At 45.3% G+C, this 18707-nt stretch overlaps 1 protein-coding gene across 2 annotated transcripts in view; it reads right to left on the reverse strand.

The window, feature by feature from the left end:
- Window positions 1–18707, reverse strand: part of Cpxm2 (carboxypeptidase X, M14 family member 2) — a 114196-nt gene that overhangs the window by 32846 nt on the left and 62643 nt on the right. For both annotated transcript variants that reach the window (XM_075972538.1, XM_075972539.1), the window contains exons 5-6: window positions 5783–5867; window positions 4942–5092 (exon numbers count right to left, since the gene is read on the reverse strand). In XM_075972538.1, coding sequence (XP_075828653.1) covers window positions 4942–5092; window positions 5783–5867 — 236 coding nt within the window. The remainder of the gene's footprint in view (window positions 1–4941; window positions 5093–5782; window positions 5868–18707) is intronic.

Raw genomic sequence — 18707 nt, forward strand, 5'->3', positions numbered from 1 at the left:
GCTATTCAGCACCCACCCCCAGCTTCAGGGGCATCTTTCCAATCTGAAAACCCCTTTCATTTTCAAACACCAGTTAGGCTTTCAAGGTTGTGGAAAAGGGTTGAAGAAAAAGCTCAGAGCTCTTGTGTACAAAAGAATGGTTGATCAGACAATAGCCTTTCTGGAGACCAATCAGTGTGTTGAAGGATCCAGGACAAGGCCCCGATGCCAAGTCTATATTTAATAAAAAAAACTTCTTCACTTGTCTTTTCTTGGACTGAACAAAATCTTATTGAAAATTCCTTAAGAGTCCATCTTTCAGTTTTAAAAGTAAGAATTGAACTCAGAGCCCACGATCAACTATCTACATCTATTCCCTGAAGTTCCTTTTTTCGATCGGTACCCATTTCATATGGTTCAGAGGAGCTGTCTTGTCCCATAAGACCCGGTACAAGCCTGTGACCCAAGTCCAGGCTGTGAACCCACTTGCCCCAGCCAGTCACTAGCTCAGAGATGATCCTGGATCAAGACCCAGGCTCTGAGTGCAGCTATCCCCACTGGTCTTCAAGAGGAAATAACTTGTGCCCCCTCTCCTTGGCTGTCAGAACATTCCACCAATGGGCTTCAAGGAACTGAACTCTCCCCAGGAATCTCACGCTCGGAAAGGAACAAGGCTGAATGAAGCCCTGTGTCTGCTAGAGAAGGCACTCGTCTCCCTAGGGAGAGTTCACCTAGTTCAGGGATAGTGAGCAGGAGTAACTGACCTAGCTCATCAGGGTGGCCAGGGCATAGGTTCTGACCCTGACTGCTCCCGTGGCAGCAGATTTGAAGAGAGCCTCTTCTTCCTGGGGTCACCCAGATGGCAGGAACTGGAGTGATGGTAACAACAGTCCTGACCCCTGAAAGTAGGCCCTGAGATATCAGCCCCACCCCTGCCTAATGTCCATCACACCCACCCCCGCAATTTTCATTTGCCGACCAAATTTTTCTCCTTAAGCGAGTCTGAGTAGGACTTCCGGCATTTGAAGCAGAAGTCCTGAATGACTGATTCTATCTCTGTGCCTATATTAGCACAGATGGAGCTCTGGCAAGCCAGCCTCCTGCCTCTTTCCACGTGGTTAGTTTTCAGGATGCTTTGTACTAAACCCTAGCAATTCCTTGAGGGAATCCTTTCCGACAGGGAGAGAGGACTCCAGGCATGGCACCTAAAACACTTCATCCAGCCTACTCACCTCATTAACCCCCTCCAACCTTCTGTTCTTGACACACCGGCCTACTAATTCTTCTGCCGGAGTCACTGTCTGTTGTGTGGTCTCACAGGGATGCTAGGCAACGAGAAAGAGAAGGGAAGGAAAGAAAGAGAAGGAAGAAGAGAACTCTGTAGCTATCTGCTGCCACAGCCGCGCTGGGGACATGTGAAGGTCAGCGTTCACATTCCTCTTGGACAATGTGTGTATCGGTGGTCATTCGCTCCCTGGAAGACAATGTCCTTTTCTCACAGCATGGTCAGAGGTCAGTGACCTCAAAGTAGTGACCGGCTGCCTCCCAAGTCTGGACTGAAGTACGATTAATAAAAATGCAGAGAGAGAAAAATTGGGGTTCAACCTGAAGATCTGAAAAGTAAAACAGCCAGCCCACTGGCTCTTACTTCAACCTCAGTCCGAAATGGCAATCCTGCCTCCAGGAATCTCAGAATGAGACTGTGTCTGAGCGCTGTCTCCTCCCATTTTATAATCCTTTCTAGGACTGGAATTGAAGGTGTGCACCACCGTGATTAAAGGCATGCACTATCTGGTTTCTATGGCAAACTAGTATGGCTACTGGGATTAAAGGTGTGTGTTACCATTACCTGATCTGTAAGACTGACCAGTGGGACTGTTTTTCTCTCAGATCTTCAGGTAAGCTTTATTTATTAAAATCCAATTGAAATGTCACTGCACTGGACTCCATTAAAGCAAGACCCTTCCTTCTTTAAACAATGCTTTTTTATTTTGTTTTGGGTTTTTTGTATCCTAAGAAAGTGATAAATGGAAGCCAAAAAGAGAAAAGAACTCATCAGTGAGTGAGAAAATGAGAAGAATCACCCTGTTAATGATAGGCAGACCCCAGAGACCACAAAGGCAGCTACCTGCAGAACTTCACTGCAGGGCCCACTCCAGGAAGCAGAGAATCAGGAAGCTGTAAAGGAGGTAGGTTTAAAACACTGTAAATGAAGATCTCCAAGCTGCTTAGAACTCCTGTTCACACACTGGCCTTCCATGGGTTGGTTTAAATGAAACAGCGCTGGTCCTGGGACGTGAGAAAGTCACTGGCTGCTTATAACTGCTCCTAACGTTAAAGACAAACCAACTACAGGGGTTCTAAACTGGCCCCAAAGGTAATGGATAAACTCAAATTGGTAAGTAGTTTGCTGTTACTGTAGGTGACATTAGTTAGTTATTGCTCTTTCTTGAATTCTAAGACACAGAACAAGTCTTATTTGATGGACAAGATTAAGCCCAAATAATTAAAGTTGGATGTTTCCTCTTAAGGGTCACTGAGAAGTGTCTGTTACCAACCCCACTCCAGGATCTGAGTTAGACTGTGTCTAGAGACAAGGTGTGACAAAACAGCATACTGGACATCCCCCTCTGGTCTACATTGCATGCATACATCCCATACACAAGCACACACAAGCACGCACACACACACACACACACACACACACACACACACACACACGCACGCACGCACGCATGCACGCGCGCGCGCACACACACATACTTAATTACCAGTTAATCCCTTAATTGGCCTGAAGGAGTGGAACACTGCTGTCACACACATGGCTCACATTCTCTGAGACAAGGGTCATTTTTACAGTTTCTTCAGTAAAAGCAAAGAACCAAGGTCTGCACACACAGCTCCTCCCCGTCCCAAGGATTTATCTTACCTCTCCAAGGTGTGTTTTGCTTGTGTTCTATTAAGAATGATTTTCCATTCCTTGCCTTCCCCAACACCTTGAACTTGCTGTTCAGGGTACTCTCCCTCTTTCTAGGTCCAATAAGTTTTCCCCAAGGGTCCTTCTGTGCTCATTCTTTTGTTTGTTTGTTTTACTTTGCTTTGTTTATTTAAGACAGAGTCTCCCTCTATCACTCAGATGCCGTCTTTCGTGGTTTCATTCTGTCGATGTGACCAAAAGCAACTGAGGGGTGCAAAGGGCTTATTTCACTTACAGGTCACAGTCCATTGTTGAGGAAATTCAGGACAGGGACTTGAAGGCAGACCCACTTACTATTCTATGCAATATTATCTCCAACCAGGGAGCCCACTCACAGCCAAGGACAGGCAGTGGGAACTATGGCGGGTGCTGCCCGTATCTTCACTCTCTGGATTGTGCTTAGCTAGTTTTCTTATACAGCCCAGGGACTAGCATTGCCCACAGAGGGCTGGGCCCTCCTATATCAGTTAACAGTCAAGAAACCACCCCCCACATAGAGCTGCCCACAGGCCCACTTCATCTTGGTGACCCCTCAATGGAGACTTTCTTCTCAGGTAGCTCTATGCCATGTCGAGTTGACTGTCAAAGTGAGCCAGGACAGGAAGCAATCACTTTTGAGACGTGAAAAGAAAATGTGTAAGGGCAAACAAACATACAATGCAAAGCAAAACATGTGTCTGCTCTGAGGATTTGCTATGTAGGCAGACAGAGCCGACTTTCTCACCCATGGAGGGTTTATGTTCTGAACACCTACAGCTGGCAAAGCCAGCTCACGCATATTACAGGACTGAGAGCAAAATAGTAATGTAGCATTAAACATGCTTTGCAAACACAGCAAGTGCAAGCTCGTGGTGGAGCCGGGGTGACTGCTGAGATAGCATCAGAGCTGGTGGTGGACTGCCTCTGGCTTCACTGAACGGGACTGGGTACCCACAGGCGGTAATGCTCCAGTTTATGCTATGAGCCTAAGAGTGAGCAGATGCGGGGGAGAAAGCTGGGTGAGATAAACGATGCTCCTGCTCCTGTCCCTTGTGACCTGCCTGGGGACAGACAGGAATGCAACATTCCTGCAGGCTCTCATAGGTGCTACAGGGAGAGTTTTAGGCCAGCCGCCTTCCTGGAGATGTTTGGTCAGGAGGAGGATGCTCATTCCCTGGGTTCCCAGTGATGCAGCTGATACTTTCTGAGATGCCAGCTCAGGCCAACCTGTCTGGAGCAGACACTAACGTGATCCAGAAGGTGCACGTGAATTCCTGCCTATGTCCTGACGTTAGACCCAAAGACCAACGTGTGAAAACTCAGACCATTAGGCTAGAAGGAGCAAGCGTTCAGGGAAAAGACAGGCATCCAGGGTCAGCTCTTTAGAGAGAGAGACCCTGCAAATGCTCACAGTTAGGTTTCTTCCACCCCCTGCTCTGCCTCTGCACCCAATACAGTAAGCGTGGTAAGGACAAATACATGTCTCGAGGTCAAACATATTGTATAGCACTGAGAGCTGAAATCAGAGCCTTCCACATTTGCATGTGCTTTACCATCAAGTTACGTCCCTAGCTGACTGCTAGGTGCTTTATCATCAAGTTACATCCCTAGCTGACTGCTAGATGCTTTATCATCAAGTTACATCCCTAGCTGACTGCTAAATGCTTTACCGTCAATTTACATCCCTAGCTGACTGCTAGACGCTTTTGTCTTGCTTCTGAGAAATAGCACTGAGTGATCTGTCAACCCTGACATACACAAACATCTTAAAATTACAACAGGCAAAACCACCCTTGGCAAGAGGACTCAGTGTTGCCAACGTTCGTGTTTCTGAGTTGGGGATTATGAAAAGTTCCTATCCTTTTCTTTTGGAATAACCTATGTGTTTAAGAGATTTAACAACAAACACAGGAAAATGATGGATTGACTCGTTTTGACTCATCTCAGAGAGGCACTTCTCTCCCGTTAGGAAACAGCCTTGCTGGAACTTCAGGAGGCAAACTCACCTGGCAATGGGCAGCCCAAGATCTCCATCCTCATGCAGATGCTCCCATTATCAAACCAGGACTGTGGATTTACACGAATGTAGCGGGCCACCATAGGGACTGGCAACTCATTTAGTACAGGAATCTCCTTCTCACTGTTTCCTTCAAATATCTATTGATGCTCAAGGGGAAAGAGGAAGGACTTTAAGATCTTCATCGTGAAATTCACTCATTCCTTAGAATCCTATCAAGGAGTACATAAACAAATCAGCCCTGCACTCTGCCCCAGGAAACCCCTATCTCTCAGTCTATCATGAGAGCAAAAGGATGCTCTAGAGCTCAGGCTTTTGGGAGGCAGACCAGGTCAAGCTTTGGGGCAGGGAGAGGTTCTGTTTGGCCCAACAGTCATGGAAGCTACTTAGGCTGGTAGGAATGGGAGGCATTCCAGAGGCAGGGAAATATTCATGGAGAAACCCAGCAGCGGGTTTCATGGGTAGACCAGATGGCTCCATTCTGCGGGTGCACACAGGACTGCTGATGTAAGTAGACATGAGACAGGATGTAGAAGTGGAGCTGCAGTCAGTGTGTGAGATGCTGGATGCCACACTAGGAGTGGCACTTGAGATGCTGAATTTGGGAGTAACAAAAATCCCATGCTGACGGTCATCATGCAAGGTGACTAGCAAAAGTTAGGGCTCTTGGAAGCATCAACCCCAGCTGTGGACCATGAAAAGGAGGTCACTATCCATCAGACTCTCCTGGTTGGTTGGAGTTTACACGGAATTGGTAAACCTCCCCAGGGACAGGACAAAGCTCCATAGCCAGGCACCAATGGCATGAGTAGAGCAGAGAGGGCACTCACCATGTCACTAGATCCATTCTTCACAGTAACCCACGTGTGACTGTCATTGCTCACCATGACTTTGTAGGACGTCACCCAGTCGCTCCTGTGAGAAAACAAAACATCACTGGGGCCGCATCCTTTAAAATGCTTACCCCTTCCATGGAGAGATGTGGAAGTAAGAACAGGGAAACTTTCTTCAGGACTGGGCCAAACCCTGATTCTCAGAGAGTCCTGGAGGATAACAAAGATTCCTGTCATTGCTCTCGATTGCCCATTCCAACTAGATAATAAGACCCAAGTGCTGAAGACACCACACCCTTTGATTGCAGAACACAGAGAGACTGGTCTTGAACCTGCTAGAAAACGTCTTCCCTGTTGAGAAGTTTTCAGGCTCACCCCTGAGGGAGAAAAGACATCAGTGGTCTCCCCAAGCACTGGACCATGCATGCTAAAATACCAATTTTCCAGGCAAGATATGCCCTCTAGTGTAGTAGGGCAAGACTGTTTATGGGTGTCCTATGTTTAAGAGCTCCTATGGCTAAGTAGGGGCTAACTCCGTACTCTGATCTTCAGGCAAGCTTTATTTTGTTAAAGCACAAACAAAAAATTTACCACCACAGGCTAAAGTCATGTGGAATGTGGTACATACGCCCCAGACCTTTCAGCCACTATATAGAAGCATTCGGACCTCAGAGAATGCATAGCTAATTTATACAGGATCCTTTAATCCAAGATGTTTGAAGGTTAACAAGGAAGATGAGAGGTGAACGGAATGTTCTAGAGTGGTGGGAAGAAGGAAGGAGCTGCTGGATCAGTCGAACGATGGATGCACAGCAGGTGAAAGAGTGAAAACGGCCCTCATCTAATACAAAAAGTGGCATAATTTTCCTTTATGTTAGGCACATCTGTGGTCATAAGCCAGCCTTGTGGGAGGCTGGAGCCGTAATGTCCCTATTTCCTGGTCTCCTAACCTTCAGGGAAGCCTGGACAACCACAACCCTTCTGTGGCTTTTTTTCCACTTTCCTCAGAGGGATTATTCCATATCACAAACCACCTTGACGTTCAGACTTGACTCAGAGCTATTCAGTCCAAGCAAAGAAGCAATGGGGTCAGAGGCCTCCAGACCACAGGAGAAGGCAGAGGCTGTGCTGCTGACTTTCCTGGGCTCTGGCATCTCACTCATTTGAGAATATAAAACACACAAGATCCCCTGAATGGCACTAGCTCACTTTCTTCCAAATAACCTTCTATCAGACCAGGTTTAATATAGGAAGGCATACCACAGAGGAAGGAGTTAGGCCACTATGGCATTCTACTGCAGGGCCTTCCCTACAGGTTAGCTGGATGCTGGTCATGGTAAGATAAACAAAGGTTTTAAGTTACCACTGAGTTTGCAAGTAAGTAAATATGAGAAATCTCCAGGGATCTGGGGATATGAGCTGAAAGGAAAAAAAATAGATTATGCATTGTATAAGTTAACAAGCCAACATTGTTTTAGGGAAATGCGCACATGGATAGGATCAAAACTTGAAGCCTGCCAACCATGAAAAGCTAGGGATGCTGAACCTGAAACCTTCCCCCCAAGACTCTCCAAGGGAGTGAAAATACACTAGAGAGTCCGAGTGCATCAGTGTCTACTCAGCTCCCAGCAAGGTCCACCAAACTCTCTGCAGAGGAGTCTTTCTCTTAGGCCCTTGGAGGTTTCCCTAGGTGAGAGGGAGCAGACAAAGAAGGTTCTAAAATCTCATTAGTCAGCTACAAAATACTCCCCATGAGAAAGAGGCAGCAGAAATAAAGGGCAACAAATTCAGACCCAAAAGAAATGGAGACTTTGGAACTGCCACATGATACATTTAAGGTTCCTAAATCCAGGTTTGCTAAGTACAAATCCTCATCTACTTCCAGTTGGGTTGGGTCCTAGGAAAATCCATCATAGGCTGATTCTCCTGAACATCAGACCTTAGCAACGCAGCACACTGCAGAGTCTTGTCGCTGCACAAGCTTGTGTGACTGATGCCTATGGCTCACTGCTCTGGCCAGAATGACGAGAGAGGGTCACATCACACATTGTCACCAGCCCATAAAAAAAGTAAAAACCCAAAGTATGAATTTCTAGTGCGTGAGACAATTCTAAAGTTGTTTATCTGTGTCTAGCACATGAGATACCTTCCTAAGCACTTTAAATATTAACTCATTTTTCTTCACGACAATCAAATGACATTGGTATTATTATTCTGAACTACAGATGCAAAAGGAGGTCAAGGGTGTAGAACATGAGACTCAAAATTCAACACTCTGGTTATCTAATTCCTGGTTTAAGCCACTTCTACACATGACATATTTAAAGAAATAAATTATGAAGTAAAAACAGCAAAAGGAAATAGGTTAGTATAAAATAAATAGTTAGATCTGAAGAACAAAGCAACTTTGGAAAAATGAAAATCCCATGGAAATTAAATATGCAGATAAATTGAGAGTACTGAATAGGAACTGCTAAAGAGAGAATTAGCAAACAGGAATACAGTTGAAGAAGTTACCAAGAATACAGCACTAAATGACCAGGAGGTAGAAAACAAAAAGATAAGAGAACTGTGAAGAAGCCTGATGCATTCCTCATCAGCGTCCCACACAGAGGCCAGGCAGAGGGAAAGAAAGACAGCATTGGGAGAACACTGGCTAAAACCTGTCTAAAATAGATAAAAGATGGGATTCATACATACACAAATAGATATAAGAAATTCACACATAGAGATCAATCTAATTATTCCTACAGAATAAGCAGTTCTCAGTCAAAAATGCTGTCCTATTAAACCCACAATCAGCATCCCTCAATCACCTGACAGCCATGCGCCTTTCTCCAAACACCAGCAGAGGCTGATACATCGTCACAACATAGTTACCAGCACTTACAGAAACACATAAAACAGCACGAGACTTAGATCTTCCTGAAATTTCCTCAGATTCTCACATAGCATCGATTAAGTTCAGTACTACAAGGTGAGAACTTCAAATATCCAAATATGTGTACAGAATAAGAGCAGCCCTAGTAAAATACTCTTTGATCGGAGGCGTGTGCTCTTTAATGCAAACACTGCGTAGTCATCCCTACCCTTTCTGAGAATCGCCTTTCTGCATGGTCACCTTCAGTCACAGGTATTTAAGGCAGGGTGACCCTGCATCCTAAAGATGGGCCTGTAACAGAAAGCAGGGTAATCATAGTTGACAGGCCTACAGTAAATATTTGTCCCAAACTGGAACAAAGCATTCTTCCCTGAGAATCTGGATCTGAGAACAAGGCAGCTGCCATCATGAGTCAGAATCCTTGGGTACCCAGGAAAGTTCCATTTGCCCTCATGTGGCTGAAGAGGCAGAGGCCTTCTAGGAAAAAGGGAGTGAGAGAAATAGAAGCTCATAGGACAGACACTCAGACATTCCAGCCGAAAAGTCAGACTCCCACCTCTCTCCCTGCCCTTAGGCCCCCTGCATTCATAGTGTACTTCAAGGAAGGGCTTCTAATAGCCAGCTAAGGAAATCCTGCTCATAATTTAGCCTGAGATCCAGCGATCCTCAGGTGTGGCAGTGGCTAAGCCTGAGCGAGGCTGGAAGCTGTGATTCCACATGATTCCAAATCAGTCAACCCATTATCACGTTTGAGTCTTATCGGAGGTCCAAAGAGGTGGAAAACACAGCTAAGGCCAAGATAGGAACAGGCTGGCTACATCTTGCAGCTTCAATATAGTACTTATTATAAGGGTGACATATCCAGTCCAGGCTGATAAACTTGGAAACTAATGGGGAACAAGGGTTAAGGGTGGTGTCCTTAAGCTCCTCTATGAGCCCTGGCCAAGTAATCAGAACATACTGAGAAACACCAACAAAGCAGCAATTCCCTAATGTAGCCTGAGGTAACCATGCCGACTAAGAGGTGGAGACAACCGCCACACTATAATAGCAATGCCTGGGATGAATCAAGAGACTCAGGGAAGTCTGGTTCCCCAGTCCCTTCTACATTTTCCACTCTGCTTTCCTGCAGACCTGAGTGTTATCTCAGGGGCTCAAGTGCACGGGAGATGAAATCGCTCTTATAATTTCTTACATTCAGTTTTTTCCATGAAAGAACAAACTGGAATATACATATAATGTTATAAGAAGCAGACTATTAGTCCTTCCGAATGACCCCAGATGTAACTTTCTGTTCAGGCTTATAAGTCTCAGAGGGCGAGCCTGTAGTATGGCTCGTACAAACATGGCTTTCCACATGCTCACATCTTGTAGGCCCAGAGTGTTTGCTTCCCTGCAAAACAGGGATGCAATACCTATTCCGCCATGTTTGCTTATCAGTACCCAATTTGAGGATTTCTGCTTGCTTGTGATGACCTATGCAGACCTCTGAGAGCTGTATGGGTTGCCTACAGCTCCTGCAATGACTTACCCCAGTCACAGATGCTTAAGCAACACAGACATCACTTCAGAGTTCCGACAAGTAGATTAGACTCCCGCTCCCACTGGGCTAAAGTCCATGTGTCTGAAGGGTTGTCTCCCTGTGTACTCCAAAGGAGCCACCATCCATTGTTTCCCAGCTCCCACCAGCTTTCCGAATCCCTTGGTGTGGCCCCCTTTCTTGTCATTAAAACCAGCAACATAGTATCTCTCTGACCAATCAGCAACATAGTATCTCTATGACCAATCAGCAACATAGTATCTCTCTGACCAATCAGCAACATAGTATCTCTCTGATCAACCAGCAACATAGTATCTCTCTGATAACCAGCAACATAGTATCTCTATGACCAATCAGCAACATAGTATCTCTCTGACCAATCAGCAACATAGTATCTCTCTGACCAATCAGCAACATAGTATCTCTCTGACCAATCAGCAACATAGTATCTCTCTGACCAACCAGCAACATAGTCTTTCTGACCAATCAGCAACATAGTATCTCTCTGACCAATCAGCAACATAGTATCTCTCTGACCAATCAGCAACATGGTATCTCTCTGACCATGCTCACTCAGCAGGCACTGGTCCTCTGCCCACAGCTGAAGAATATTCTTCCGCCAAATCTCTATGATAAGGTAGGGTTCCGCTTGGATAACTTGGGGTGCCCTCTCCACCTATGATCCTTAATTTCCTCATCAAAATCACTTTTGTCGTATAAGGTTACTGGATGATTTGCATTGCTTGTAAACTCAATAAGCTCTAGAATCACCTAGAAAACAAACCTCTAGGCATGTCTGTAAAGAAGCTTCTAGACTGAGTTAATAGAGGTAGGAAAGCCCACACTAACTCAGAGATCAATTCATTAGCTATGGTCCTAGATCGAGGAAAAAGAAAAAGCAAAAAGCATTCATCTCTCTGTTTCCTCCATGGATGCTGCTTCATGCTCCTGCATCCTTACCTTCCCCAGCAAGGAGCACATAGTCCGGAACTGTGAACCATAAGGAACCCTCAGGTCCTTAAGGGGTCAAACATATCACAGCCATGACAAAAGTAACTAATGCAGCAGCATATCCAGTTTCTGGGGACTAGCATGTGGTGTCCTATAGGAGGGTGTCTGCTGCCATAGGAACATCACTTCAACTCTGGCTTCATTTTCCATCCCTTCTCTCCCGGCACAGGCCTGAGGTCTGGACACATCTTGCCAGCCTGGCCACAATAGGATAAAACAATAGTTCCCTAAATCTGGTTAATAAATAGGAACCTTAAGCCTCAGCTAAGAAACCACAGCCAGGGAAAACTAGGTCACTCCACCCTCCCCACCACATCCCATCCCCCAGCCTCCCTCTTAAAGAGAACATTAGAGTTCAAATAAACACTGAGAAAATTCAGCCCCACCTGACAACTCCGTGCCTGCCTTCAGGATCCACTTACTGTGATTAAAATTTCCTGGTACTTCTCAAAGCAGTTGGCTCCTTCCTACAGTCAGAAGCTGGGTTCCTGGAAGAGGCATGATCTATTTTTGACCCAGAGTCAGCCCAACTGGCAAGAACCAACAGGTCGTAAGGTCAGACACTGGGGACTTTTAAAAACTCTTCCAAGCCCAAGCTCAAGGTTCAGTATGCTCTTCTGCTAACCACGAGAGTGTGTCCCCATACTGTGAGGAGTGGAAAGCTCCCCTCTGTCAGCGGGAGTGTGGGTAGGTACTGCTAACTGATTTCAACTGAGAAGCGACCCTGCCTGTATGCACAGCAATAGTGTTCTGCTGGGGGTGGCTCTGTCCCTCAGGGGACAACTGGCAATGCTTAGAGACATCCCTGGTGGTCATGATTGTAAAGACTGGGAAGACACCTGAGGGGTGGGGCACCCGGGGAATAGGGGAAAAGGATGCCACTAGAGCTGCTAAATGCATAGGAAAGCTTTCTAGAGCCCAGAATGACCTGCCCCACTCTGAGCAATTTAGATAATGAAGTGGAATTCTCTACTGGATCTGCTCCAAACTCTTTTAAGGCCAGGGAAAATGTCAGTGTTGATTTATCAGTAAAGGAACTAAATTGTCAGAGGCCATGACATTCTGAACACCAAAATGGATATTGGATAATACAGGCTTTGTCGAGATGCTCCCATATATTTACCTAACAGTCCAGGCAGGAATTGGAAGTAGGTATGGGACTGGAGAGAAAGGTGAGGACCAAGGCAGTTTACAGAATGTGGCTCAGTTACTAAAGACACACACAGTCAATGGTTGCTGTAACATAATGTATTTTTTTCATAATATTTGAAGACAATGTATTTTCAAATGTTTTAAACATCCATGAACATTAACCTGTTTTGTATGCTTACCAGAAATTGTTACATTGTTTTCTTTTCTTTTTCCCTTTGTATGAGGGTTTCATGTAGCCAGACTGGCCTAAAACTCACTACGTGGATGACACAGAACTTCGAATCCCCCTGCCTCTACTTTCTGAGTGCTGAGATTAGAAGCACGCATCACCATGACTAATTCCAAATCTGTCTTTCACAAAGTATGGACTGAAGCTCGGACCTGACAATGCTATGCTAGAACCACATTTGTTGATACAGAATCAAATACTTGTCCATATGGGGGGGAGGGAAATCAAGCCCCAGAGAGTTGCCCTCAAATCAATCCCACTTGAGATCACAGGGGCCAAGGCATTCTGAATATCAGAATGGATATTCTATAATACAGGCTTCATCAGGATGTATCTGTACATTTGCCCAATTTACCTATGAGGCCATAGTCTAGTAGAGGGCAAGGCCTCATCACTAATTACTCAATTAGTTATTGAAATGCTATTGTGATGTTGTGGGTAACAGATGCATGGCTGGGGTAGACTGTGAAGCCACTGGCAGTGAGACCAGGATTTATTCCTACTACTTGTACTGGCTTTTTGGAACCCATTCTCCTTGGAGGAATACTTTGCTCAGTCTAGAAATAGCTAAAGTGGGAAGGGCAAGGCAATGTGCTAGACTTTGTTGACTTCCCATGGGAAGCCTTACCCACTCTGAGGAGTAGATGGGGGGCAAGGGGAGACGGTGGAGAGGGCGGGAGGAGGGGAGAGAGTGTGAACTGGGATTGATATGTAAAATGAGAAAAGATAGTTTTTTTAAAAAAAATTAATTTAAGAAAAAGAGAATTTGAAAATGGGAAATGTCAGAAAGGGTGCCTTCTGGAAGGGCTGTGCTTGAGCTGAGATATGATGAACAGACAAGAAGTAACTAGGGAAATATTATTAGCAATTTCATTTTTAAGTCAGAAAGAAAAACATTAATGCAGGAGGTTTGATGCATATGATAGTTAGCTATAATTGTCAAGTTGACACAGTATAGAATTGCCTGGAAAAGTATCAGTGATTAGGTTGGCCTGTCATAACTATAGGGAATTAGTTTGATTATGCTAATTGAGGTGGGAAATCCTGCCCACTTGTGGGTAGCACCATTCCTTAGGCAAGAGATCCTGACCTGTCTAAGAGCAAAAAGACAGAACTGATCACAAGCATGCATGAGTTAAATTATTGCTTTTTGCTCTTGGCTATGGATGTGATGTTCCTGCCACCTTGACATCCCACAATGGTGGACTGGAACCTGGAATTATGAACCAAATAAACCCTTCCCCCACTAAATTGCTTTCGTTGGTGTATTTTGTCATAGCAACAGAAATGAAAGCTAAAGTAATAAGCAAGCAATAATAATTCAAAAATATGGGCTGATAAAGCATGGTGATACATACACTTGGAAAGGCAAGAAGATTACAAGTGTGAGGCCAACTTGGGTTCTGTAGTGAGTTCAAGCCAGCCTTAGCTATATGGAGAGTCTGTGGGAAAGGGGGAAGGAAGGAAAATGGAAGGAGGGGAGGAAAGGAGGGAGAGAGAGGAAGGAGGAATAGATGGATAGGTAGATGGATGGGTGGATAGACGGATGGATGGGTAGATGGATGCATGGATAGATGGATGGATGGGTAGATGGATGGATAGATGGATGGATGGATAGATGGATGGATAGATGGTCGATGAATGGATGGATGGATGGGTAGATGGATGGATGGGTAAATGGTTGAATAGATAAAAGGAAGGAGAGAAAAGAGAAGGTAAGAGTAGAGAGGGAGAAGAGAACAGAGAGGACAGAATGGAGAGAAAGAGGGGAAGACAAATTAGATTTGACATTAATGATAATAACAATATATTCAAATTTCCAAGAACTGAAAAAACACAAATTTTTATAATTTTGGGTCACATCAAGTGCCAATAAGGTACAACATTGTACAGTATTTAGCACAAGGGACATCGGCATGATGTGGAAAACTGTACTGAGGAAGTAAAAGCCAAACGTTTGCAAGAACAGATGTCTTGGATCAGTCATTGTAATGCTTCAGGAAAAGGGGCATGGGAGACAGTGGGAATTCCGAGAGATAATGGGATGGGATTTCCTTCTGGGAAAACAAACATGTTATAAAATTTATTGTAGTAATGATTTACAATCTCACAAATGTATAAAAACCCACAGGACTGCACATTTCAAATGAGGGAGCTTTGTAGTAGGGGGTATTACCCCTCAGTAAAGACGTTAGCAGTTCTCAGGGAGACTCACTTCCCAGCGCCCATCCAGGGTGACATCAACAAAACACATTTCATTCAAAGAGCCAGAATGCTCCATTTCTAGAAGGCGTGCCGCAGCAAAACAAAGAAAAAAAAAACAGAGACTCATGGAGAGAGGAGTTCTAAGAAGAAAAAGGAAGGTCAAGAGCTGGGCCTGACAAAAGAGTTCTAAAGACGGGCCACATGGCCCCAGGAGAAAATGAAACAATGAATTGTTGGTAGCGATTTTGTGTCTGTTGCACGTGTGCATGCATACACACATCTCTGACGCATATACACACAGATTTATATCAGAGGAGATCTGCAGGTCTACTGTGAAGCTTTGGGATGAAGGAGAGAAGGAAACCAGGAAAGCTGAAAAGGAAAATGACTATTAACTTCTGATGAGAGCAAAAGCGTCACGATGAAGGAAAATAAACTTGTGGTTCTCTGGCCACCCAGGTGTCCATAGATCAGAGCTTAGCGTGAACCTCTGTAAAAGCTGAGAAATAAGTTCGCAAAGATTCCTGCTGTAACTTCTGGTGAGCAGGGGAAGGGAGGGGGAGAAAGGGAGAGAAAGAAAAGGTAAAGAAAAGGAGGGACAAAGGGAGAGACAGAGGGAAGGGGGAGGAGAGGAAGAGACTGGCAAGACTAACCCTTTGAGGAGTTAGGTAAATAACCTAAATCCTCCCCTTGTGCAATAGAAAGTCAGTGAGTGGTAACTAAATGATTAGAATGAGCACGGAGACCATTTAAACCAGAATACACGGCTTTAAAAATACCAGCAGAATGTGCCGGGGCAATGGTTCCGTGCGCTAAGCACTTGCTATGTAAGCACGGGAAACTCAGATCCCCAGCACCCACAGGCAAGTCAGGCAAGACAGCGTGTTCTTGGAACCTGCGCGCTGGGCAGGGTGCTGGAATACAAGTAGATCCAAAGGGCTTACGGGACAGGCAGTCCAGCTAAAATTGCAAGCTCTGGGCTCACTGAGAGAGCTTGCCTCAAAAATAAGTAAATAAATAAAATAAAGTGGAAGGCAATAGATGAGGACACGCAAAGTCATCCTCTGGTCTCCACACACATGTGTGGATACAATAAACCAAGCAACAAGCAAAACTATTGAAAGACATGAGAAGGAAGGAAGGAACGAACGAACGAACGAAGGAAGGAACGAAGGACGGGGAAAGCAGAAGAAATACCTGCTAAGCGTTTTGCAGTAGCTGCCCAGATGACCAAGAAGTGGGACCAGGGGACCTGAAATGGAGACTATTTCTAAAACTCGGAAATGTTACTTGGTTATTTCAACAACAAAATGAAATGTTAATTTAAAATACCTCCTACACACACCACACACACACACACACACACACACACACACACACACATCCCTCTCTTTCTCATTCCCATTTCACTCCCTGGCATTTTTGACTTTTCAACTCATTCCAAGGCCAGATTCTTTCTGCACAGGCAAGAAGAATCAAGGCCAGTTTGTGTTGTGTCATGGTTATAAATCCAGCACAGGTCTGAAAAGCAGAATTTCTTTCTCCCTCCTCCATTAAGAGCCCACATTTCACTGTGACGCTAAGGAGAGAAGGCCAATGGGATTTTCTTAGTACTGGAAAGCATGTGGCTTTCCCCTAACATTGCTTGTCTGAGCTCTGAAGACCCTGTCAGCTGAGGACTGTGTTGGATGCTCTCATATTAGTCTATGTATGTTATTTCATATTTATATTGAAGTGTGTGTGTGTGTGTGTGTGTGTGAGAGAGAGAGAGAAAGAGAGAGACAGAGAGACAGAGAGACAGAGAGACAGAGAGAGACTTTCAGACTGGGGGTCAGAAAGCTATTTGAAAAAGAAAGAACTTTCAGTATAACTTAACAAAGATTTTAACTTTCAAAATGCTTAGGGGAAACCACGTGATCCCCCATTTCTCAGCCTCATGTGAGCTGGCATACAATGACAAACACCCTCTAGAAAACAACCACTTGGTCAAAATTGGAAGCATCCTGCAAGTTGGCTTCCAGGGAGTAAACTGTCTGTCCTTGAGCCTGGCTGCAGAGCTGAGGGAGAGCAGATACAAATCAGGGGATTTGTAGACCTGAGTGGGCTCCTGCAAAGATCAGGGGCCCCCAAGACTGGAAGAATGGGGCTCAAAGTGGAGTTCTACCCACGCTAATCATGACCTCTAGCAGAACTGTTCTGTAATAAAACATGCAACTGGGACAGAGGGCCTGGGTTCCATTCCTAGTACACATGGCGTAGCTCACAACAGCCTGTAACTTTTTTTTTTAATTGAGAAAAGGAAAAAAGTATCCGCTTCCTCCCAGCCTCCCCTTTCCCTCCCCCTCCTCCCACCCTTCTCCCCCTCCCCCTCCCAAACTCCTCTCCCCCTCCCTCTCCAGTCTATAGAGCAGTCAGGTTTCCCTGCCCTGTGGAAAGTCCAAGGTCCGCCCCACTCCGTCCATGTCTAGGAAGGTGAACAACCAGACTGGCTAGGCTCCCACAAAGCCAGAACATGAAGTAGGGTCAAAACCCCGTGCCAATGTCCTTTGGCTTCTCATCAGCCCTCATTGTTCGCCATGTTCAGAGAATCCAGTTTTATCCCATGCTTTTCCAGTCACAGTCCAGCTGGCCTTGGTGAGCTCCCACTAGATCAACCCCCTTGTCTCAGTGGGTGGGTGTGCCCCTCGTGGTCCTGACTTCCTTGCTCATCTTCTTCCTCCTTCCGCTCCTCATTGGGACCTTGGGAGCACAGACCAGTGCTCCAGTGTGGGTCCCTGTCCCCATCTCCATCCATCATCAGATGAAGGTTCTATGGTGGTATGCAAGATATTCGTCAGTATTGCTATAGGATAGGGTCATTTCAGGTTGCCTATCCTCAGCTGCCCAAGGGACTAACAGGGGACATCACCATAGGTTCCTGGGAGCCCCTCTAGGGTCCAGTCCAGCCTGTAACTCTTACAGGTATCTGACACCCTCTTCTGGCCTACAGGCTCTTGTATGCATAACTGCTGGTTATTATGGTGCACATAAACTATCCACAGAGACACACATATATACACCATAAAAATAATCACCTAGTGTTTTAAAGTATGGCATCTTCTAGGCCCAAAGGACACTTAGGCATTCAACTGGCTGCTTTTTAACAGCCTCAGCAGAGACCTAGGCCAACAGAGCCTTGCTATTTCTTGTTCTAATGTCTCCTTTGCTCACAAACGAAAATGGCCACAAATATTTGAAAATTTTCAGAGATGGCTGGAGATTTATGGGACATAAAACTGGACTGTGGGTGGAATTCAGCAGTAGAACATTTGCTTATCATTGACAAAGAACTAGATTCAATTCTCAGACCATTATACATGTGCGCACACGAGCGTGCGCGCGCGCGCACACACACACACACACAGAAACTATCATCTTTTAGACCAAAGTCATACCTTGGCAATTCAGGATAGACTTTATAATATGCAGAATCCACTGGTTAGATTTGTATAGGCCTCTCACTACAGGTTCAAGACATACTATGTGTATTTATCAGAGGAAGAAGTTGGGCATACTGAGTGTGTGTGTGTGTGTGTGTGTGCTCATCAGAGGAAGGAGTGGACATACTGTGTGTGTGTGTGTGTGCTCATCAGAGGAAGGGGTGAGGAAAGAGAGGACATACTGTGTGTGTGTGCTCATCAGAGGAAGGGGTGGACATACTGTGTGTGTGCTCATCAAAGGAAGGGGTGGACATACTGTGTGTGTGTGTGCTCATCAGAGGAAGGGGTGGACATACTGTGTGTGTGCTCACCAGAGGAAGGAGTGGACATACTGTGTGTGTGTGTAAATCAGAGGAAAGAGGGAAGCAGACAGAAAAATTCCCCAATCAGGTCAATGTCATCTTGATTCACACATGGATGGCAGC

The sequence above is a fragment of the Microtus pennsylvanicus genome, chromosome 5 (genome assembly GCF_037038515.1).
Source record: "Microtus pennsylvanicus isolate mMicPen1 chromosome 5, mMicPen1.hap1, whole genome shotgun sequence".
Lineage (NCBI taxonomy): Eukaryota > Metazoa > Chordata > Mammalia > Rodentia > Cricetidae > Microtus > Microtus pennsylvanicus.